General features: G+C 38.8%; 1 protein-coding gene across 4 annotated transcripts in view; it reads right to left on the bottom strand.

Annotated features, from left to right (window-relative positions):
• LOC131069604 (ceramide kinase) overlaps nt 1-25,714 on the bottom strand; it is a 70,182-nt gene that overhangs the window by 5,781 nt on the left and 38,687 nt on the right. For 3 of the 4 annotated variants that reach the window (XM_058005143.2, XM_058005134.2, XM_058005142.2), the window contains 5 exons: nt 13,724-14,141; nt 13,500-13,602; nt 11,953-12,105; nt 7,619-7,720; nt 7,118-7,498 (listed from right to left, as the gene is read on the bottom strand). In XM_058005143.2, coding sequence (XP_057861126.1) covers nt 7,118-7,498; nt 7,619-7,720; nt 11,953-12,105; nt 13,500-13,602; nt 13,724-14,141 — 1,157 coding nt within the window. The remainder of the gene's footprint in view (nt 1-7,117; nt 7,499-7,618; nt 7,721-11,952; nt 12,106-13,499; nt 13,603-13,723; nt 14,142-25,714) is intronic. The other variant, XM_058005139.2, reaches the window with a different exon arrangement.

Raw genomic sequence — 25,714 nt, 5'->3', positions numbered from 1 at the left:
GTCTGAGGCTCAAAAACACTGTGTATGTTAGCCATGAGAGCAAAATTGACTGTATGCTGTTGTTTGCTCTTATTACGGGAAGTTCTACCCTCAATGAGCTCAGTATCCCTGAGATCACCAATGGTCTTGGCCCACCATTTAGGCCGGAGAGTAGAAGTGCGAACATCTGGAGGAGCTGGAAGAGACTTAGGATCAGGAACAGGAGTAGCAAGAGGAGGATTATTCTCCGGAGGGAACTCAGGTAGTGCATCATCGAAAATAGATTCTGCATCATCCCTCCCATCAGGCGAACCTAATGGAATAAGAACACTGTGAGGCTGATCCTCAAAACTCTGCTCAGAAGACGGGGGCTGAAAGAATCCTCTATCTTCATCAAATACAACATCACGACTGAAGATAAGACGTTCAGTGTCTATATCTATCAGTCTGTAGGCCTTATGGTGATCACTGTATCCTGTCATCATGAGTTTCTGACTTTTGGAATCCAACTTGGAGCGCTTAGCATCTGGAATCCAAACATAGGCAACAGAGCCAAAAATCTTCAGGTGGCTGATCTTAGGCTTCCGACCAAACCAAACCTCTTCTGGAGTCTTCCCCTTAACAGCCTGAGTAGGAGAACGGTTAAGTAGGTAGACAGCAATAAACACTGCTTCAGCCCAATACTTATGCGGAACACTCCTGTGTTGTAACATAGAGCGAGCCATCTCAACAACCGTACGATTGCAACGCTCGACAACACTGTTTTGCTGAGGAGTGTAGGGTGTAGTCAATTGGCGTTTGATGCCATGGGTATCACAGAAGTTGGAGAATGAAGAAGAACAAAATTCCCCCCTGTTATCTGTCCTAAGAGTAATGATACTATGTCCAGACTCTTTTTCAACAAAGGACTTAAACTTCTGAAAGATACTAAATACATCTGATTTATGTTTAAGAAAGTACACCCACATCTTTCTACTAAAATCATCTACAATAAGCAAAAAGTATTTGCAACCAGTAACAGAAGATGTATTCATAGGACCACAAATATCAGCATGAAGTAATTGAAGTACCTTAGATGCGCGCCAAGACTTTCCATGTGTAAATGAAGTCCGATGCTGTTTGCCAGCTTGACAGGCGCCACATACTCCAAGATGCTGAGTCTGAATATCAGGTAACCCTGAAACAAGTCCCTCCCGAGATAGCTGAGAGAGATACTGAATGTTGAGATGTCCATATCTCTGATGCCACAAAGTGCTGAGAGGAGAAACACGAGCTGCCAGAGCCACTTCAGGAGAATCACCAATGTCAAGAAGCCTATATAGGCCATGATCCTCTAGACCAACAGCAACAATAAGACGAGTCTCCCGATCAATGATGGAACACTTGTGAGCACTGAACACCACATCTAGTTGAGGAGAATTCCTCATAATCTGGCTGACAGAGAGCAGATTAAGTTCCATTCTAGGAACATAGTACACATTCAGAAAAAAGAGAGTCCTGCCACCAGACTGTATCTGAACAGTGCCTTTGGCAACAACTGTATACTCCTCACCTCCACCAAATACAACGGAATCACTGAAAGGTGAGAAGTCTGTAAACCAGTCACGTCGATGAGAAAAGTGACGTGATGCACCAGAGTCGATGTACCAAGCAGAAGACCTGGCATGATCTGAAGACCTCTTAGCCATAAAGGCATAAAAGGTAGACTCCTTCTGCTCGGAATGTTCAGCAACATGCGCCTTCTGGTGTGACCCTCCCTGCTTCTTTTGTTCAGAAGCGAGCCTCTGACGGCAATCTTTCTTCATATGGCCGTACTTGTGACAGTAATTGCACTGCACATTCTTCTTCTTAGCTCCATCCTGTGTCTGAGAAGAGCCTTTCTACTGAGAAGACTGAGAGGACTGAAATTTGCCTTTATCCTTGTGAAAAATTGGGCTGTGAAGGCATTTTCCGAGGAGGCTGATGTAGTACCACTACCAAACTGTTGTTTCCAACGATCCTGCTGTAGAAGTTTGGTGCACAATTCTGAAAACTTCAGATCAACATTAGTGGAAGTAATATTGAGGGTCTCAATGAAGTGTTCATACGATTTCGGAAGACTTTTCAGAGTGATTACTACCATGTCTTCTTCCTCCATAGTCCGACCAATAGCTTCGAGCTGATCTCGAATGTCCTTAATCCTTGTGAAGTGTTCCTGTAAGGACATACGTTCATCCATCATAAGGGAGAACAGTTGATTCTTTAGAAAGATTGCTCGGCTCTTGTCGGATGTCTCATGCAATTCCTTCAGATGCTTCCAAATGTCAGAAGCTGTCTTGCCGGAAGGAATCTGCGGTAACTGATCATCAGTAACTGAGAGTTTGAGAAGCATAACTGCCTCTCGATTGCGTTCATCAAACTTATCTTGATCTGCATCAGGTGTACCAGGACTGAGCTCTTTTCCCAAAACAAGCTAGTCAAGACGCCTATATTCAAAAATGGTCAACATACACTGTTTCCAGATGTTGTAATTGTTGCCATTAAAGCGTTGACTGCCTTCTAACATCAGGTTGGTTAGAGAAGCCATTTGCACGTTTCCCAAAAAACAATTCCCGGCTGACCCAAAAAAATCCAAAGACAACCCACAAATTTGTGCGAAAAACCCAAAAGGAATCTGCTGTCAAAATCTGGATCCGTGGGCTCAAAAATCGAGGCACCCAGAAAAAACGGACAACTACCCAGATTGGTGTTCGAAAAACCCACCAAGAATCTGCAAGAAAAATTGATTTTCGATAAAAAACTGGAAGGTTAACACCTTAATCGAAAATTGCAGAGGGTCGTGGAATCCATGATTTGCTTCAGAAAAAATGGCATCGCCGAAGGTGCAGGTCACGCATTGCAGAGGGTTGTAGGTCGCGACGCTTGGAGGTGGCGACTCCGAAGTTTGCAGACGCGCGACGCCGGAGGTTGCAGACACACGACGCCGAAGGTTGCAGACGCACGACGCCGGAGGTTGCAAGTCGCGACGCCGGAGGTTGCAGACGCATCGGAGATTGCAGGTCGCGACATCGGAGATTGCAGACGCACGGGAGGTTGCAGACAAAGGAAACACCGGTCACGACGACCCTGCAGGTCGCGCGAACACAGGTCGCGAAAGAAAAACGCGACTGTACAACCCCGAGGTAGGTCACAGGAGCTAGGCAACAGAAAAAAAACTTTGATGGATTTTTTATTTTATTTTTTTTAAAAAAAACAGAAATAATTTTGAAAATTTCCACTAATTGGAAGTTAGGATTAAAAAAACTTTGAAAAAATTTCTCCTATAGCTCTAATACCATAAAACAAATGCAAAAGCATACGGATTTCAAAGAATTGATGTATTAACAGAATGAGCAAGACGCTCATAAATAATACAAGGATATTTACAAGAATAGCAAGTTTCTAATAAGAAACTACTGAGAAGATCGAAGACGATCTAACTATAATAGAATATACACTATTGAGCATTAATACTAAAATAACATTATTTTAATATTCTATTAAGAATGGATTTTACGCCTTAACAAGGGCATTGAAATCCTTTTTTTTTTCCACGAGCCAAGCAAAATCTATAAAATAAAGTTCAAGGTGAAGTCGTTTCTTGTAATCATGCTAATTAGAAAACCTAAGAAAAATCCCAAGAAAAGCGAGTCAAACAAATTTGGCCAACAAACTTTGAACGAACCTATTTTCCATTCACCACACTCATTCTTGTGCCTGTCAATGCCGATAAAAATCCTGCGGGATTCGAAGCAAAGTAATGACCAAAATAAATGGAACAAAATGAAGTTCAACGGGATAGTCTTAGAAATCGCCATCGCTTTTGTCTTCGCGCCTTCTATCTCCGCAAAATATGCTGAAAATCAAATGCTTAGGGCAAAAGGAGGAACAAGTTCAAGCCATTTCAAGTTAAAACGCCTTCCAATCAATCCAAGTATCGTGCTAAAAAGGGGCCGATAAAAATACCGAAAAGCTATTTGGCCAAGTCAAAGGGGGTCGAATAGCTAGAGTTCATGTGTTTTAAAAGGGGAGAGCATTTTCATTTTTATTTTTATTTTCGCCCTTCAAAAAGGTCAATGAAAGCCTGAAATTTCCAACTAAGGTGAATTAAAAAAAAACACAAGTTCGTAGGTTCCAAATAACTAAAGTGCCTTCACGTTCACCTTCAAGAGGCCCGAAACTTTTTAAGATGCTAATGAGGTAATGAAAGTAGGGGCAAATTAAATGAGTCTGTATGTTTTAAAACCCAAGCGCTTTTCATATCGCCCCTACATATACCAAAGAAAATATCGAACCAAGTTTGGCAAGCGACAAAGTGCTTAAAACCAGGTCAAAATAAAAAATAATCATCTTCATCAAACCAATAAATATGCCAACCAAAACACTGAAGTAGGCAAGTGCTTAGTGCAAAAGTCAAAGATCTGAAAATGAAAAGTCGTTTGCATATTGCCCTTCGCAACGTCGAAGTAAAGTAAAGACCAAATGCCAAAGTGAAAATTTGAAGTTTTTTTTTAAAAAGCCTTTTTTTTTACATCGCCCTCCAGTTCCAAGCAAAACACCAAATAGGCCAAAGTTCAAAGCAAGACGCAAAGGATATAATGAAATCACGAGTCCTCTTTGCCTTGTCAATATCGACAAAAAAAAAATATACCGAAAATTGAGCACTTAAGGCAAATAGAGAGAGAAAGAAATAAAGAGTTTTGGGTGTGTTTGGATAAAAATGGCGAAATCGTAAGTTATTCCCACCTTATGAACCCCAAGGAATATTTCAAAATTCATTCAGCCTAAAACAAAGATTGGTGTTTTCATCTTTAAAGTTCGGTATTCTGGTCTACTAAAACTTCGGCATTTTCAAAACCTTTGACTTGTTAGGCAAGATAATAATTAATTCACAACCTATGTGTTCACGCAGGATGGAAGATACTCGAAGGAGGCCCATCGTGGAGAATGAGAAGAGAGATACAACCACCGACAAGATAACAAGTTGAAGTCCAGAGCACAAGATTGCAGGCTGATGATGCTGAAAAATAATGGACAAAACACATAGGATACTACCCCAAATATGTAGACTCATAAATGCACAATGGAAAAACAGTTTGTAAAATAGAATTGCCTTATTGTAAAATAACTACCTGTGGGTCCCCATTAATGCATTTAAAACAAAAGGGACACTAGTCAATTGTTTCCCAACTACTTGATTTGCAAAATTGATGTCAAACAGTTGCCGGTAGCTAAAGGAGTGGTTGAAAGGGGCAGTTGGGAAGTTATGAGAATTACTAGGCATGGACTAAAGTTATCAAGCTTCTAGAAGACAGATCTCAGCCATTGGATGGGTTAAATCCTGGCCTTTGACTCAAAACTGTAAAACCTATAAAAGGTCAGTGCCTCTCTTTTGTAAAGGGTTAGAAATTTATAAGGGTTAGATTTCTTTTAGAAGTTAGAATTTAGGAGTTAGAACAGTTAGACAGTTAGTAGATTAAGAGTAGTAGTAGAATGGAATAGAGCTGCTGGACAAAAATTGTTGTAATTGCAGTTGAAACAAATCAATAAACATTGAAGTATGGTGTTTGTCATTTTGTTCTCTTCTGTTTGCATGGTTTCTTCTCATCAAATTAGTTAGTTAGTGTTCAATGATTTTAAAAGTGAAGTGTGACGGTATCTAATTTGATTTCATGTTCATTCCATTGGGGGCTTGCTGATTGTAGGTCTCCGTGTATGATTAGTCTGAACCCAATGATGTTCTTAGTGTAGGTATGTTTGTTGTTGCACCAAAAGCTCGACCTATCAACGCCCACTACAAACGCCAGACTTACCCAGATTCATGGGAGGCGGTTAAGCCATGTCGCGAAGCCCGAAGGAGGTGCTGACCACCAAGTCAACAATCTCCCCCTTAGAATCGACTGAGGGTTCCACACCGACGGAATGAAGGAGACTTCCCGAGATTCAAACCCGACCCATGACCCAAGGCTTCGATACAAATTGTAGGTATGTTTGTCGTTGTGCCAAAACATCGAGCTATCAACGCCCACTACAAATGCCAAATACTTACCCAGATCCATAGGAGGTTGTTACGCCATGTCGCAAACCCCAAAGGAGGTGCTAACCACCAAGTCAACACTTAGTCCAACCGTAGGTGTTTGTCTCGGGCTGCACTCTGGTTAAGTAGGGGTTAGTTTATGTGAAATCTGTCTATCTGCAACACCAACTGTTATTGTCATTGTCCTTAACACTTCTGAACCCTATCCCTTTTGCTTTTATTTTCCCCAGTTTGAAGACCAAGGCATCGTCAGATGCAGGCCAGCTTGTTGTATCTGTAAGTCCCTTTAACGTTACTTGCAAACACATCACTATTGAGTTATCCCGTAGTCAAGACCTGACAGTATAAACCTTGAGGTTGAAACTTCCTTACGCTAGAGAGAATGGGATTATCTCGGTACTCTATTCTGTGTTGACAGAGAGATAAGCGTGCGACATTTCCCGCATCAACACTTCTCTCAGTACAACAAAAAAATTGAAGATAAGAACCGAAAAACTTCAAAGAATACCACAAAACTTTTCAACATCCTAAACAAGAACCATATTTAATCTGGAAATAACTATAGTTTCAAAGACTAATATTGTACTTATGAGCATATGGTTGCTGTCTATATGTCTAATTTCACATTTGGTTGTTGGTCAGAACATGTTCTGGATATGATCGATAAAAATCAACAACAGGTTCAAAACCTACCATCCTTTGCTCATGGTGGATGTCACTATATAAGGAGTAATGGTGTCTCATTATCATTACTTTCTGTTTCAAATATAAAAACTCCATAGAAAATTTAAGCTGTGGTATTGAGGAATATAATATGCTTCAGAAATGCTATACATGTTGATTAACACGGTAATCCCTTTTTCAGGATGTTCAAGAAATATGTTTGCCAGCCATAACAGGAAAAAGAAGTAATTTATAAACAATAAGCTTACACCACATAAAAAAGCATTTGTTCAATGATTTATATTTGAGGCCCTTAGAGTTATTCATGAATCCTGCTAACCAAATCAGTACAATTAGAAAATCCTTCTCATAAGAAAAATAAAGTACGAAGGACAAAAACAGATAAATTATCTGCATTACCAAAGATATGAAGCACGTGAGCATTCTCTTATAAGTACAAGGTGCAAAAATCCATCAGCCAGATGAGCATTAGCCACAACCCCGTCTGGTGCTTTCTCATTCCGACAAGACATCACAGCAGCACCCACACTAAGAAAGAGTCCTTTTGCTTTCAACCACCTTGGAATCTGCGATCTAGTGTGAGATAACATTTCTAGCCCACCAGTAGACACTGAAGGTTCAGAATTTATCCCATCAGCACAAACAGTACAGTTTACACGACATATCTCTTCTTTTCGCTTTCCACCTACATTTGTTTGGCCACCAGATAGCCCACTTTTGGTTGCATAAGGAGCAGTATGGTCTGGTACTTTAACAAAAGCTACTTCAGCTTCATATGATCTGCTGACCATTGCAACTTTAAAGATCAGAAATTATTAAACAACATAATCATCTTGAATAGGCTTCCTAAAGAATGAATTGTTTTTCTATCAACCTTATAGCTTTGGAAACAGATAGTACCTATGTCTCATAAACACACTGGTTCCAGAATAATCATATCGAGCAGGTCCCATCCACCTATATGACTCACTCTCCTTGATGACATCGCCATAAAACCCATACCTGCCAAAATAAAAGTTGTCTGAAACAAATTACTTCACAAAATTCCTAAACAAGAAAGATGTCTCAAACAATAATAAAAATTTACTTAAATCCACAAATTACTTCCCTGTAAGAAAAAAACACTTTACTTCAGATTGTCAACATCTGTTTATCTGTAAAGATCGGCATACATAATGAGGAAATCTAATATTGCCATTAAGAGTTATGTTTCCCCACAGTCAAAGTAGTCAGCTGTTCGGAAGAACAGTTTCCAAAAGAAGAGTTGCATGGATAAGGATGAAGTATTGGAAACAGCAAATTTTCAAGGAATCCAATACAAGTACAGCGTGTGCATGTCTCACAAATAAAATACAAACCAAGAAAAAAATCAAGACAACCGAATATACAAATGTAAAGACAGATACTAAAATCTCAAAAAACATTATAAATAAATTTATTATAATTGTCTAAATGATAAATTAAAGAAAAATAGCTTAAAAGTAAACTAAATTAATATACAAATTAAAAAAATTAAATTATTTAGCACAAAGTTTGGCTAAAATTGCAGGGTTTGCTGGTCTGAGGGCCTGGTACTGGTCCGGTTCGGTTCTGGTACTGGTCCTAGTCCGGTTCGCTTGTGGGTTCAGCCAGGGTTCGTGCCCAGGCGAGCTGGTTTGTCTGGGGCGAACCCAGGTTGAACCCAGACGCTTGGGCGCCCAAAAACATTTTTTTTTTTTGCAATCAGCCACTTGAAATCTGCAGGTACCTCAAAATCTTACAAATATGTCTCTGACTTGACTGTGAGCATTAAATTTGTGGTGCGGATTGGATTGTGAAGGATGCAGGCATAACCATGTTCAAGTGCAAAGGACCCATTTTCAAGTTACAAAACACACCCAGTTTGATCAAGGTGTTAAATACAACCAACAAGCACTCTTATATAAAAACAACCTTATTGCTCCTTACCACAGGGTTTACAGTTAATCTTGTATACCCTCAATCCTCCAAAAGTTTGTTTTTCCTTACTATATACCAAAAAGTGACAAAGGAGACACCAAAATGTTAAAAGAGTACCACCAAAGGCTTCAAAATATCCTCAAGATCCCAAACTGGAGCATTATTAATCAATGCGAATGGGCATCAGATCTACTGGTTTAATGATCAGAGAACAAAATTGGGGAGAAGAACATTCAAATCAGAATGGTAGAGCTAGATGACCATAGAAAAGGCTATAACACAAGGCATAGGAGGTGTCAACACAATCAACCAGAGTAAAGTTGGTAAGTAGCAGTGGTTTCCTCTAAGAGCTCCAGTTTGCTAGGTCTTCCTCTAATATAAACATTATTAATTGCAGCTTAGAGAAGATATTTAATTGTTGAAACAACGATACTTGAACTCAATATTATTATTTTGATATTAACTTGATGTATATGATGCTATGATGGTATGATCATGATGCTATGATTACAAGTTTATGGTGATTTGTTGTTAATATGATGCTATGTGACATTCTAATCTTAATTCATGCTTCTAGGCTGCACGCGCGCGCCCACACACACACATACTAATGAACCCAAACCGGTGCCCAAACCCGAACCGGCAACTTAGTTATTTAGTAATTTAATCATCTAGTTTCTTTTTAAATAAAGAAATAATAATTTTAAAATATAAAAAATCCAAGGCAACACAAAGGGTGTACCACAAACGTTTTTTTGCAGGTTCTTGCTGTGAAGGCTCTAAAAAGACTGATTGACTATCGAAATCAAGACTCTATGGATTTGCACTTCTTAGCTCAATGTTTGGCTAAAATTATTTAGGAGCTTAACTGTCTATTTCTTAAAAAAAAAGCAGTAATACTGTTAAAGTATAAAAATCTAAGGCAACCCAAAGGAGGTACAACAAATGTTTTAAACAGGTTCTTGCTCAGAGTGTATGGACCTGGGCCTTTCCATTTTGACCTCTATGTTTTCTCTTAACATCTAGATTGTGGTGTTGTTTCCCCAACATTAAGTATTGCCTGCCCCTTTTGCACCTCGTTGTCGTGATCCCTAACTCTTCTTTTGAAATCATGTCTGAGCCATCAGAGGACAAATGTTGGTATTTATTTCTTCAAATAATGAAGATTGGCTCCCCCCAACTCCTTTGTCTTCCTGTCCACCTCAGCAGCCTCCTGCTTCACCTCTCCTCTTGTCTGTTGTTGCCCCTCTCACCTTCGTTCCACAATCTCTCATTCTCCAGCTTCTCTTTCTGACCTGAATTCTCCTCTACAATTGCAGCAACTCTCACTTCTTGGTGCAGCCTCTGTCCATGCCACCTGCATCCATTGTGGATATAGAACCATTAATTATGGAGGCCATCTAAATTTAGGTAAGACAATGCTGATTTTAATCTTGTCAAGCACCTTGTGGTGGTAGATCCAATTTTAGAAGAGAAGCATGGGAATGGTTCAAACTCAAAGCATCCTCATGATCTTGTTCATTGCTCTCCTCCCCATTCGGTTGTCAATGGTCATAGTAATTTGAATTTTGAATAATCAGCCAAACAATGGCAAAGAAGCCAAAGGCTACTACCTGCCAAGCATCACAAACTAGTCTCTTTGAGACCTTTACAATGTGATAAACTAGTTTAGTTTTTCCCCAACAAGCTAGGAGTTATCCCCAACAAGTTGGATTGCTAAAATTAAATAACTCCCACAATTTTTCTGTTTTTAAACATTTTAATAAATTTGACCTCATCTAGCTGTCCATTTCAATTTCCAAAGAGGACAAAGGTCATCACAAAGCACTGTGACTGTTTGGTCTTTGTGGGAACCCCGGTTTACCATTTTAGTAAGTTTTTGGTTTTGCATTGTAACAGAGTAGATGCCATGCATCTATAGAACTCAGAGAGTCTTCGCTGAAGACCTCTGAAAATGTGAATTGCGATAAATGATGCAAATGTGAAAGTTCTAAAAATTTCAACAGGAAAGAGAACTTATTTGCAAAAAAGCACAAGTTTTAACTTGGTGTTTTTTTATACCATTAAAATACAAAACCTATAGCCAACAGGGAAGGTGTGTAGCTAGTAGCCAAAGAAAAACCACATCCATGCAGCTGCAGAAAAGAAACACTCATTCAATTATCATTATCATTTCATTTTTTTCTCCATATCAGATACTTGAATACGCGAGGTCTTCTAGGGAGTATCCTGTAACTCTGTCCTCAAGTTCAAAAGCGAATCAGCATTTTTTTGGACACACAAAACATGTTCCAAGCAAGCAAAACATTGTCCAAGAACAATGCAAAAGGAAAAAAGTAAGCACATCAGAAGTATACTTTAAAGTTACCTATGCTTTATCCATCTTGTTTATCTCTGTTGTTATTTTCCCTTTTTTATCCTCTCATAATCCTATCTTAGGACTTTAAAACGTTTGAAGTTTGTTGAGATTCCTTAAGGTCATTCATTCTAAAATAAAGATGGTAAAAGACTCCGGCTAGGGCACTCTGCACTGTTTTGTACCCATATCAGAATTCACAGAAACGTCACAGCCACACAATTCAATATGAATATGCCTAACTCCAAATACATATAAAAGTCAACCTAGAAAATCATGGACCTAGGACCTTATTGATCCCCATATTTGGTCCCCAAGCACCTACGAAACTCTAAAAATGGCCTAAACACACTAACCAGAGTATTATTGTCTGTTTTTAGAATGATACATTAATTATCATTCAAAACTCTAAGTTTGCAATATCTTTACGCCTTAAAATTTATAATTCTTTGCATCAGTCCAAGGAATTGCGCTTATTTGGCTAGAGCATTGAGCTTTTATTGTGGAGGCCCAAGATCAAATCCCAAATGGACATCTAATATGGAATTCCAAGTTGTGTTTCTTGGTCTTCCACAGTTGAGTGTGGAGGTGGTTTCTAAATAAGGGGATTTCTAAGTTGACTCTTGGTCTTCAATAGGTAGTTTCTAGTGTGGTTGCTCAGAAGGAACCGATATTGGTTTCATTATTGTACTCACAAGGGCTTGTACTGGTTTAATGTTGATGTTCATATGAGCAAAATATTTGTAAACAATTAGCAATATATAATATATATATATATTCTTTGCATCTGTCCTTGTTCCTGCATTCATATCAAGGCACCACATGACATGCCTAAGTAATAGTAATCTTCACTTTATTTACCATATCATTTTGGATTTCTATTATCTTTTCACAGATTGCAAGAGCCCAGGAAAAATACTTATCCAGGCAAGATACTTACCCTGCGAAAGAGGCTACATAGCGAACACGGGGTGCCTCCTCAGGTGACTTGGAATTGCTTTTCCAGCTTACTACTTGAGTAATATCAAGTGCTATTCTTTTACCAAGAATTATCTGCATTGCAGAAGTAACAGGATCCCGAGCACCAGTAGTGCTATCATGACCACCAAAAAATAAAATAATTAGGAAAATTAACAAATAAAAGATGGTCAATGAGATTATATTTTGATGAATCGCTATGTATGTAACAAAAGTGCCTCCCTATCATATTTCAATTACCACATACAAGGCAATCTCTTATAGGAAGAGCAAAAAAACAAGTACAGAAGAGCCAATTTATGTATTGATGAAATCCATAGAACCTACAAAATAACAATCTTGGCTTGTAAACCAAAATGGGTTGTGTACACAAGTTCATAATCCATGAAGGAACCAAACAAACACTGATATTGATATTTTATCTTAAGGCATACCACATCCTTTCTATCAAAGGCTCCTGAAAAAAGGGCTGAATGGCTTCAAATACTAGGAAGACCCACTGAATTGATCATCTTCACAAATGCATACTCCATCCTTTCTATCAAGGGCTCCTGATAAATGGACTGAACTGGCTGCAAGAGCGAAAGGTGACCAGAAAGGGTTTCTGTTCAATTGTCAATACATTTTATGCAACCCATGTGTAAAAGAAAAATGGGTAATGCACACCAGAACACATTTCTTAAATCGTTTCTACAAATTCAATAAGCTAATTCAATCAATGTCACATGATTTCAATTTGACAAATAAAAGGGTCAAAGTTCGGATCACAAATTGGTAATAACTTCATAAAACATATAAAACCCAAAAATATATACCATATCCAAAAATTTATAAATTGATGCAACTCATTCCCATCATTGAGACATCAACCTATAGAGACCATGCTAATCTATAAATAGGTAAATAGAACTACTGATCATATGATATATCAATCACTGATAAATTTGTCAAACATCATAGTCTAAAAATTCATAAAAAAAGATGAAAATTCCATTTCCCAAACTGAAAAAGATTCCCCAGATCGAAAAATTCAAAAATTCAAATAGTAGCTGAACATCAGTTATTGAAAGCATGAATTCATTCTTAAGGAAAGAAACAGCAGTTGAAATAAGTGAAATGGTGCCAAAAATAGAAATGGTGCAAATTAATGAAGTCAGTCACCTCAACATCCACTTCTGAGAATCTGTGACTCAACTTGGCAGGGAACATACTTGGCATTGACTTGCAAGTGTTTGTAACCCAAAAAAAATTGGCATCCACTTCTGAAACAAAATATATAAATGGAACACAAACACTGACTATTTTGACTCAAATATTTGGCATAATAGCAAGTCAAACACTGAAAACCCATTTTAACATTCAACCAAAAACCCTACATGTTTATAACATACTTTCATCTTAATTTATAGCAATTAAAGATAGTCTATTATAAATATATAATGTGATGCCAAATATATGTTGCAATACTTGAATGTCATATCTAAAGAGAGTGGAGAAGTTAGATTATACCTAATCACTATGGCATCAGTTGAGCCTGCAGGTATAATTCCAATTCTGAATGATGGATTTGGGAGAGGAAACAAAGTAGTTGCCTCTTCTTTTACACAAGACCCTGTACTATCAAGTATTGAACTCAACAATATACTTGTAACAGGAATCTACAGTAAATTGATTACACCTAAGAAAATATTTGAGCTGAAACCACACATCCCTCAAAGGGAAGAGAAAATCACCTTGCACTCTATCCTGTGCTGCGCCCAGACGGATCATTCTATATTGTGTTCTGAGATTTGTAGCAGAACTTTCAGAAGCCTGATCTACAAAGTCCTCACCCTCAGCAATTGTATCAGGAAAGGCATTGTACTCAGATGCTAAGCTACAGCTGGAATGAGAAGTTTCCATTCTAGAGGCAACAGATTCCTGAAGAAGAGGATGTGAGGGTGGAAGAGAATCAAGTTCACTCTGCTCTTCTACTGATTGAACTGGTTGAACCGCATGTTCTTTAAGTTTGAGATCTTTAGAGTGTCCATGTATAGTGCTGGCATCTTCTTGAATGTAATATTGAACTTCAGAGGGAGTTGGTGGATAAGGAGCTTTATGTCTCCCCATAAGAAGACCATTCAAAACTTCATTAAAGAAACCATCCCCACCCTGGAAATAAGTGACCATGCATCAATTCCAAATTCATCCATTTTGCTAGTAAATGCATTTACAATCAGTATACTACAATTTGATTGTAGAATTGCATTTGAAAAAATTCAAGCAACTTCGAAGCCATACTATCATCAGTAATTCCTATTACCAAAAAGTATAATGAAAAAACATTAGTCAACTATTTCTTCTTTGGTAATGTATATATAAATCTACCGTTACAAAGAAATCAGTTATGATATTTCATTCTTGTACATATTTATACTGATGCATGAGAAAACTAACCTACCTGCTCCCATGCCATACAATGCATTGTTAAATGCTTTCTTCATTGTATGGTAACCATAACATATTAAGGAAAACAAGAGTCGGCAGGCAAATGTTATTACAGCTATATCAGTATTACACTCTGCTTTAAATTTGTGAAGGCTGTTTTGATCCAAAAAACGTCTCAGATTGCCTAAATGACAGTTTCAGACAGCATTCTGAAGATTTCTGAAAACCTTTTAATTTTGTATTACTTTATATTTTTTAGGCCTTGTAAAGCAGAATTTGGCAATAAGACCACTAGATCATGCTTATGTTATAAATCAGCCCAAATGGATTAGTTAATGACGTGAGCTTTCCAACACATACTTATCTATCCAATAAGTTTGTCCGACTGTCCACCTCAACTTTTAACGAGGACACAGGTCACTACCTAGAATGGTGACTCTTCAATTCTCACCAAGAATCCTAGATTACTATTTAGTAAATTTTCTATTTCTTGCATTGGAAAGCTATATAACAGCTGGATTTGAGGCATGCAATTGGAATATAAGGCATACAACTCTCCAACAGAGTTTGCTTATTTTGTATAAGCTCTCAGTTGAAACAAAAATATCTTGTTCAGTTATTTAATAATCTATCAATTGAAACAAGAATCCATTTTGATTGTATAGCCTGAGTTGGCCTAGTGGTGGAGAACTTGTGCTCTTGAAAGAGAGGTCACAAGTTCAAATCCCATAGGGGGTAGGGTATGTACATCCTATCAGCTTCGGCCTATTACCAATCCAAAAAAAAAAAAAAGAATCCATTTTGTTTGGTTGCTTAGCAATTGTCAATCTTACTTGTTTGAGTTTGTTCAATTGCTGCTCATAACACATTACGTTCCTTAACTAGTCCATTGTCCTTTAAATTACAATTTAATTCGGATCATGTTTATAGACATAGCACAAACTAAACTTTTGAAAATCCATGAGTCCAGTATGATAACCTTATTCAGACATAATAATAGCATAATTTTGATATTGTTTGTCTACCCTTATTTTTCATAGAACTAATATTTGAAATAATGAACAAATCGAGCAATAAAATATATCTTAATTAACACATTATGTTATTAGAAAAGTAGACTAAGGATGATCAAACAAGGATCATACTGTTTTCTCTGACTGTGCAAAGGCTATTTAAGAACCTGATGGTTGCCAAGTAAAAGACAACTGTCTGCTAGCTCTTATAACTACTTTAATAATGGCATTGTACACTAATTACTTCACCCAATCAATCACTGAACCTGGATGATACTGCAGGGCCTTCTAAATTATCCATGTCATGAAATTCCTCGTTAGGAAAATATTATTTAATATCCCCATATTACCTGAATATACATTCGTCCAACATGCCAGCTAGTAAGAATGATTCTCTTCGTCAACCATTATTCCCACACTTATTTTAGCAAGCTGATTAATTAACCCTGGGAATTGGTATATCTACAAAAATCAAAAGATGAGAAAAAGCCAATTGCAAAGGGCTAGATAGGTGCAGCAATAATGGCACCAAATTGTGCAGCAAAAGGTGAGAGTATATTTCATCATTTCAGAATACAAAGGGTTGTACAACATTAGAAGAAGAGTGCAATTAACCAAACCATACAACAAATGCAGAATGATGAGGGCGACCTACAACAGCAATGATGTTCAAACTACTGCAATTGAGAGGCAAATGGTTGCTAATCGTAAAATGGGAAATGCAGCAATGAGGATGGCAAAAATAGAAAAATCAACAAGAGAACATACAGCAATCGACTTTACAACAAGAGCAACAAAAATTGGTATGGCAGAAACAGAAGGTTGTACAAAGAACCATACTACAAAAAAGGGTAGTATAGCAAGAGGCCGTGCATGGAGACTATTGATCATATGGCAAACAAAGATAGCAAGGGTCATATGGTCAGAAAAAGTTAAATGAAAAATAAGAGCCATATAATGTAATTTAATTTCTCCTCAGGGTGTCATACAGCCAATAAACCTTTCATTTTATCATTTGAATTTAATTTTTCTTCTTTTGTTCACAAGTCAAAGGTTTTTTTCCTCTATTATTTTTTCAGTCTTTTCCCTGTGGGATCCACTTTTATTTTCCTTCCTTATTTTTCTATCCAACCCACTATGCAATATTTTCGTTTTCCATAAATTCATGAGGACAACACATATCCCTAGGGTACAAATAATTTCTTTTAATATTATTATTTTGAGGCATAAATTCATTAATTTTGGAATCTTCAATAAAGTTAGGTGCATGTGCTAGAACCAAAACAGTCAACTTTTACAAACCTTGAATTGCATCCAAGACATAAATTGTCCATCTTTTCAAAGTCATCTTTTATTGGGTGCTTGTCATTGCACAATCCTTATTCCTCTTCATTAATCTCCATAGCTTCAATAAAATTAAAATTCAACAAAAATATTTCATAGTCCATTTGCCAATGAAATAGAACACAAAGAGAATGTTTCATCTTCCAAACGTAACTGCAATTCTAAAATTCCTTCAACATTCAGCTCCATTGGAACCTAATCATACTTCTCTGTTCACTCTTCTTCAGAGTCCAATTCTAACAAATATGAGGAAGCTGCTTCATCACTACTACTTGGATCTTCAAATCCATTATACATTTCTTTCCCTAGTTTACAATGGAGAGAGTGTTCCTTTTCAATTTGTGATCAGTGTTAGTTGCTAGCAAAAAACATCAACCCAACAATGTATCGTATGCTTTATTTTGTAATGAGGTGACCACACAATTTGATAAAAATGTTTTAGTTCCAAAATACTTTCTGGGGAGTTAAAAATCCGAGTACCTTGATTCCCTGTTGATCTGCACCACCCAATTCAAAATTTGGGGGATATATGGCAGACTTGCCATCAACAATTATATTAGTGAGATTCCTTCCAAGGATCTCCATGTGCACCACCACTAGTTTCTTTGACAGTTAACCATCAATCACATCGGATCAATCACTCGGTCTCCTAATAGTGGAGGCTTGGTTATGAGATCTTCATTATCTCCAAGTGTTAAATAAGTCATAACATGCATTGTCTCATTCTTCTTAAATATAGCATTTCAACATTCAGAAATACTTCATTTGGTATGCTTGTTAAAAAGTAATAAAAATCTAAAATTAATAGACAAGATTTACAATAAATACAGTGAACCGCAAGTGATTCTGTAAATTTTTATAACACTCTAAATTTGGGATTTCTTTCACGATGTCCTCCGAAGAAGAATTTGTCTGTGATTCGTTGCTATCTGCTCCTGGCCACACTATTTCTTTCACGATGTCCTCCGAAGAAGAATCTGTCCGTGATTCGTTGCCATCCGCTCCTGACCACACTTCATCTGGCTCATGATGAAGCGCCTACCCAAGATAGTTCACAATCCAACTTGGAAAAAAAGAGGCGACGGGTTGATAGTAGTCAGTGTCGTCATATAGTCACTCGAACTAGGGCCTCTGATGAGGGCTCCCATCCTAAGAATCATTCTTTGAATGATCGTCTATTTCTGAACTTGGCTAAATTCACTGCTGATACCTCTCGTCAACAAGATAAGTTTTTGCGGCAATTGAATCAGTTTATGTCAAACTTTTGTGACAATACCAATGACTTCCATAATAAGTTTTCAGATTTTTTGGCTGATGCTCATCGTGCACAAGAATCTTTTTGTGCTCATGCCAATAAAGTGGCCGAACACGTCATTGCTCATGCGGAAAATGCTAAAGCTACTTCCAAAACTCAGACCAATGCTACTGATTCTTTGCTTCATGACTCTTTCATGTGTCTTTCTTCTTCTTTTGAGAAATCTATGGAGGTCGTTCTTAATTGTCTAGATGCTCTTGAGGCTCGTACAATGGATGCCCTTGTTGTCCCCAATGTTTGTGATCCTCCACACGTTGCTGATGCTTCTGTAACCCCTTACATTCCCGAGGGTTCCACTCCAAAGGTTCCTCCTAAGATGTGTAGTTGAAGGTATCCTGATCAGATCCACTCCTTGGTTAGTAAGGCTTTTTCGGGATACAAACGTCTCTACATGACTGTCAGACGTTCTAAAGAGTACCTCAACAAACTCGAAGGCTTCAGATCCTCCGACACTCTTCCCAAGAACCTGCAAGTCAAGCTGCCTAAGATCTCCATCAATGATCTGGAGGCTAATACTTTGCTCTTTTCCGAGTTAAAGTCCATTCAAGCGAACACTAACAAGCTTTTCTTGGGTGCTTATATCGAGGCTATCTCTAAAGCCTCCTCTAATCATGACGCCAAGATCGCTCAAGCCATCAATGATTTTGATTCCGCCCTTAAAGGCACCTGTGTCTCTGTACAAAACCTTCCTCTTTTGGGCGTCTATACTATTTCTCCTAATGAATGGCATTCATAAGCCCTTAAAGAGTTTCATTCCCTCTGTAATAAGTTCATTATTGATTGGGCCATCAAAAGAGTAGCCAAGGATATTATCGACTCCAACCGACAAGAAGTTCATGATGCTACTATGGTTGAGGTTGACCAGCTCCCGCTTGATCCCAATATTGTCGAGATTGTTAATGAGAAAGTCAATCAAAGACTGGGCAACATCTCTAAGGAGCTTAAGGACTTGAAAGCTCTATTGGCTAAATCCAACTCCTCTGAGACGTCTAATCTGCATCAGAATAAGAATAAGAAGAAGAATAAGAATAACAACAACAAGAATAACTTGTCAGTTGATCCCTCTGCTCCAAAAAACGAGGCACCGACAGTCGAAAAGAATACCACCTCGACTGCCTCTAGTCAATTGCACCCAAGACCAAAGTCTGCCCCCAAGAACAAGACGAATGCCCAATCTGAAAGATGTTCAAATCCGTCTGTAGACAGAAAACATGGGTCAAAACCAAGGTCAAAACAAAGGACGGAACAAAGCTCAGCGCAAAAATCTAAACAGAGGCAACAATGGCACTTCTCGAAAACGAAGGGGTAGTGGTCAAGGGTCCACTCCCGCATAAACTTCTGGGGTTCTGCTATTGATAAGGCCTCCATGGCTTGCTGCTTCTTCTTTAGGAAGACTGCTCTTGAGGTTGATAACCACATCTCCAATGCTACCATTCACAATTGCTCTTCTCGGCGTCTTCCTTTTGAAGAATGTAAGCTTCTCGAGCTTGGTATCAAATTTATCCCTCGCCCACCTCCTATGTCTGTTGAAGATATGCACAAGGAATTCAGAATTTTTGTTAGACTCTTGTAGCTTCATGCTTTCTTTGGCCTGAAGACTCTTCCAGTCTCCCTCCTGCTCACATCTCTCCTCTTGCTAGTCACGTGTTTCTTCATTGTTTCCATCAAAAGAATCATTTTTGGCACCCTGATGAACCTAACTTCCAACTCGAAGAGATCATTCAAATGGTAGAAGCCATTTTTCAAGCCCATATTGCCTCATCTTCCTTCTCTAGGCATCCCCCTCTTCCTGTTAGACTCCTCAAGAGTCTTAAGGATCTCAGGGGTGATCATTCTAGCATCATCAAACCGACTGACAAGAATCTTGGTCTTGTGGTTCTTGATTCCTCCTGGTATAGATGTGAAGGTCTTTGGTAGCTTTCCGATTCCCTTGTGTATCTTTGGGTTGACAATGTTTCTTGGAAGCTCATTTGAAGCAAGCTCAATTTTATCATTGATAAGTTCTTGTTCTTTTTGAATCCCGTTTCCAAATTTCTTAAGAAGAATCTTGTTTCTTCCACCAAAGCTTGTGCATTCTACTTGCTTCCCAAGCTTCATAAGCTTGTTCTTGTGGGAAGACCTATTTGCAGTTACACTGGCTATATGTTGGAACCTGCCTCAAAGCTTCTTCATTTTCTTCTGCAGTAACAGTCTCACCTTCCTGACTCTCTCTCCTTGCTTCGGGAGCTCGACGATAGATCTTTTCCACCTGATTGTTTACTCTTTACTTTTGACGCGGAATCTCTATATCCAAGTATTCCTACTACTGAGGGCCTTTCTGCTCTCAAAGAGATGGTTGTGGAATGCTTCTATATTCAAAATTTGGATGTGAGGCTTATTGACATGATCTTGGAGCTTGTTCTTCGTGAGCACTACCTGGAGTTTGACGGCCTTTTCTATAAGCAACTCAGAGGCACTGCCATGGGTAGTAATTTTGTTGTGGTGTATGCTTGTCTTTTCCTTTGTCATTTGGAAAAGCATCTCTTCTCTCAGTTCGATTGCTCCAATCTTGTCTTCTTCAAGAGGTACATTGATGATGTGATGGGTATTTGTACAGGAGATGAAACTTCTCTATCTACCTTATTCTTGTAGTACCAGAGTTTCTATCTTGAGATCAAGATTACTTCTTCAGTGTCCTCTTCAATGGATCTTCTAGACCTTACTTTCTTCAAGGGAGATCGTTTCAGTGCCTGTGGTGTTCTTGGTACTACCTCTTAATGACTATCAGTACATTCCGTATTATTCCTGGCATCCTCCTCATCAAAAGAAATCCTTTATTGTTAATGAGCTTAAGAGATATCTCCCCTTAGAATCAAATCCTTTCAGCTTCATGCAACTTCGGGAACAACTCTATTCCAAATTGCATGCTCGTGGCTATCCCAAGAAGTTTCTTTTTTCCAGCTTCAAAAAAGTCTCTCGGCTTGATAAGAAACTGCTTCTCTCTCTTCTTTGTGATGGTTCCTGCCAGAGAAAAGGGACCCCCCTCATTCTTAAGCTTGATTATAGCCATTTAGCTAAAGCTTTAAACTTGGGGGCCACCCTAAACCCTATACTCCATTGGCTATGCCAAGAAGTCCACGCACTACAACACATCCCCTTCGCGAGAATCTATTGGTGAAACCCAAGAAAGTTGGGTTCCTTCCTTCTATGGAGCAATTTCTACTACGAGTGTAAGTATGCGTCGATCCATTAAGGCTTACTACTCTTCTTCTAGATCAATATATCCCCTGCCTTTTTATATTAATGTTTGATGGGGATTCCCTTTTCGGGCCGGCCACACCCTTTTGCCACACATCCTTTTGGATGCAACCCACTTAAGCAAGCGTTACACATAGTGTAGTGTTCCCACTCAAGGGGGCCACATTCCAAAGGTCACGGCCCTTTCTTATTCCCTCCCGCTGACCCTTTTGGTGTCGGTTGAGTGTGTAGGGGTGGCTTTTTATGGGTCGAGGAGTGGGTATTTATACCCCCTCCCCATTTCACTTTTCGACATCAACATTGCTCGTTTTCTCCTGTCTCCTTTGATATCATCAATACAACTGATGAGGGTCGAGTGCCCAAAACTAGTTTTTGGATATTTATCTTGGAGATTCTATAATGGAGATATTGTAATTTTTGTGGAATAAAATTCTAGATTATTTCAATCTTTCTATCTTTTTGTCTACTATTCTTCTTTTGGAGCTACAAGTGATTCTGTAAAATTTTACAACACTCACATGAATTTCGAGTGTTATAAAAATTTACAAAATCACTCGCAGCTCCAAAAGAAGAATAGTAGACAAAAAGATAGAAAGATAGAAATAATCCAGAATTTTATTCCACAAAAATTACAATATCTCCAAGATAAATATCCAAAAGCTAGTTTCGGGCACTTGGCCCTCATCAGTTGTATTGATGAAATCAAAGGAGACCGGAGAAAACAAGCAATGTTGAGGTGGAAAAGTGAAATGGGGAGGGTTATAAATACCCACGCCTCGACCCATGAAAAGCCACCCCTACACACTCAACCGCCACCAAGAGGGTAGGCAGGAGGGAATAAGAAAGGGTTGCGACCTTTGGAATGTGGCCCCCTTGAGTGGGAACGCTTCACTATGTGGAGCGCTCGCTTAAGTGGGTTGCATCCAAAAGGATGCGTGGCAAAAGGGTGGGGCCAACCCGAAAAGGTGATCCCCGCCAAACATTAATAAAATTTAATTAATATAAAAAGGCGGGGGATATATTGATCTCGAAGAAGAACAATAAGCCCTCATGGATCAGCACGGACTTAGACTCGTAGTAGAACCTACTCCATGAAAGGAAGGAACCCAACTTTTTTGGATTTCACCAATAGACTCGACACACTGCAGGGACTTCTTGGCATAGCCGATGAAGTATAGGGTTTAGGGTGGCCCTCAAGTTTAAAGCTTCAATCAAATGGATATAATCAAGCTTAAGAACGAGGGGGGGCCCTTTTCTTTGAGAGGAACCATCACGAAGATGAGAGAGAAGCACTGTCTTATCAAGCTGATAGGCTTTTCTGAAGCAGGAAAAGAAGAAACTTCTTGGGATAGCCACGAGCACACAATCTGGAATAGAATTGTTTCTGAAGCTGCATGAAGTTGAAAAGCTTTGATTTTCTAAGGAGATATCTCTTGAGCTCACTCACAATGAAAGATTTCTTCTGATAAGGATGCCAGGAATAATACGAAATGTACGGATAGGCATTAAGAGGTTTATGATAGCATTTAGTGTCCAGAACATTGCAGGCACTGAAATGATCTCCCTTGAAAAAAGTAATGTCAAGAAGATTCATTGAAGAGGACACTAAAGGAGTACTCTTGATCTCAGGATGGAAACTCTGATACTGCAAGAAAAAGGTAGATAGAGAAGATTCATCTCCTGTCCAAATACCCATTGCATCATCAATGTACCTCTTAAAGAAGACAAGATTGGAGCAATCGAATTGAGAGAAGAGACACATTTCCAAATGACAAAGGAAAAGACAAGCATACACCATAGCAAAATTACTACCCATGGCAGTGCCTCTAAGTTTCTTATAGAAAATGTCGTCAAACCCCAGGTAGTGCACACGAAGAACAAGCTCCAAGATCATGTCAATAAGCCTCACATTCAAATTCTGAATATAGAAGTATTCAACAACCATCACTTTGAGAGCGGACAGGCCCTCGGTAGTAGGAATACTCGGATAGAGAGATTCCACGTCGAAAGTAAAGAGTAAATAGTCAGGTGGAAAAGATCTACTGAGAGACATTCAGGAAGGTGAGACTATTGTTGCAGCAGAATCAGAAACAAAAGAAAATGAAGAAGCTTTGAGGCAGGTTCCAACATATAGCCAGTGTAACTACAAATAAACTACAAATAGGTCTTCCCACAAGAACAGGCTTATGAAGCTTGGGAAGCAAGTAGAATGCACAAGCTCTGGCAAAAGAAACAGGATTCTTAAGAAATTTGGAAACAGGATTCAAAAAGAACAGGAACTTATCAATGATAAAATTGAGCTTGCTCCAAATGAGTTTCCAAGGAACACTGTCAACCTGAAGATACACAAGGGAATCAGAAAGTTGTCGGCGACCTTCACAACTGTACTAGGAGGAATCAAGAACCACAAGACCAAGATTCTTATCAGCGTGTTTGATGATGATAGAATGATCACCCCTGAGATCTTTAAGACTCTTGAGGAGTCTAGTAGGAAGAGGGGAATGCCTAGAGAAGGAACATGACGCAATACGGGCTTGAAAAACAGCTTAAACATTTTGAATAATCTCTTCGAGATAGAAATTAGGTTCATCAAGGTGCCAAAAATGATGGAAACGATGAGGAAACACCATAGCAAGAGGAGAGATGTGAGTAGGACGAAGATTTGAAGAGTCTTCAGGCCCAAAGAAAGCATGAAGTCGCAAGAGTCTACCAAAAGCCCTGAGTTCCTTGTGCATATCTTCATTAGACATAGGAGGTGGGCTTGGGATAAATTTGATACCGAGCCTGAGAAGCTTACATTCTTCAAATGAAAGACGCCGAGAAGAGTGGTTGTGAATGGTAGCATTGGAGATGCGGTTATCAACCTCAAGAGTAGTCTTCTTAAAGAAGAAGCAACAAACCATGAAGGCATTATCAATAGCAAGACCCCAAAAGTTTATGCGAGAACGAACCCTTGCCGCGACCCTTTCGTCTTCGAGAAGTGCCATTGTTGCCTTTGTTCTGATTTCTGCATTGATCTAGGTTCTGACCTTAGTTTCGTCCTTTGTTTTGACCTTGGTTCTGACCCATTTTTCTGTCTCCGGATGGATTTAAATGTCCTGTAGATTGGGCATTTGTCTTGTTTTGGGGGCAAACTTTGGTCTTGAGTGCAATTGACCAGAGGCACTCAAGGTGGTATTCTTCTCGACTGTCGATGCCCCATTTTTTGGAGCAAAGGGATCAGCTGACAAGTTATTCTTCTTCTTGTTGTTATTCTTTTTCTTCTTATTATTATTCTTATTCTAACTCAGATTCTAATTCAGATTAGACTTCTCAGAGGAGCCGAATTTAGCCAAAAGGGCTTTCATGTCCCTAAGCTCCTTAGAGATATTACCCAGTCTCTGATTGACTTAATCATTAACCATCTCTCCAATAGTGGGATCAGGTGGGAGCTGGTTAGCCTCAGCCATAGCAGCATCACGAGCTTGTCAATTGGAGTCAGCAAGATCCTTGGTTGTTCTTTCGATGGCCCAATCAATAGTGAACTTATTACGGAGGGAATGAAACTCTTTAGGGGCTTTTGAATGCCATTCATTAGGAGAAATAGTATAGATGCCCAAAAAAGGAAGGTTTTGTAGAGAGACACAGGTGCCTTTAAGGGCATAATCAAAATCATCGATGGCTTGAGTGATCTTGGCGTCATGATTAGAGAAGGCTTTAGAGATGGCCTTTATATAAGCACCCAAGAAAAGCTTATTAGCGTCTGCTTGAATAGACTCTAGCTTGGAAGAGAGCAAAGAATGAGCCTCTGAATCATTGATGGAGATCTTAGGTGGCTAAACTTGCAAGTTCTTGGGAAGAGTGCCGAAGGATCTGAAGCCTTCTAGTTTGCTGAGGTAGTCTTTAGAATGTTCGACAGTCATGCAAAGACGTTTGTATCCCGAAAAAGCCTTACTCACGAAGGAGTGGATCTAATCAAGATACCTTCGACTACACATCACAAGAGGAACCTTTGGAGGAGTGGAACCCTTTGAAACGTTAGGGATCACAGAAGCATCAACAGCTCGAGGAGCATCACAAACATTAGGAGCAACAGGGGCATCCGTTGTATGAGCCTCAAGAGCAGCCAAGCGGTTAAGAATGACCTCATAGATTTCTCGAAAGAAGAGAAACGTATTAAAGAGTCATGAAGCAAAGAAGCAGTAGCATTGGACTGAGATCTAGAAGCGGCTTCAATATTTTCTGATCTTCGGTCACTTTATTCACACTAGCACACATAGATTCTTGTGCACGATGAGCATCAGCCAAAAAATCTGAAAACTTATTATGGAAATCATTGGTATTCTCACAGAAGTTTGACATAAATTGATTCAATTGCCGCAAAAACTTATCTTGTTGACGAGAGGTAT

This window comes from Cryptomeria japonica, chromosome 6 (genome assembly GCF_030272615.1).
Source record: "Cryptomeria japonica chromosome 6, Sugi_1.0, whole genome shotgun sequence".
Lineage (NCBI taxonomy): Eukaryota > Viridiplantae > Streptophyta > Pinopsida > Cupressales > Cupressaceae > Cryptomeria > Cryptomeria japonica.
The sequence above is the reverse complement of the archived record's forward strand: the minus strand, read 5'-3'. Positions and strand labels throughout refer to the sequence as shown.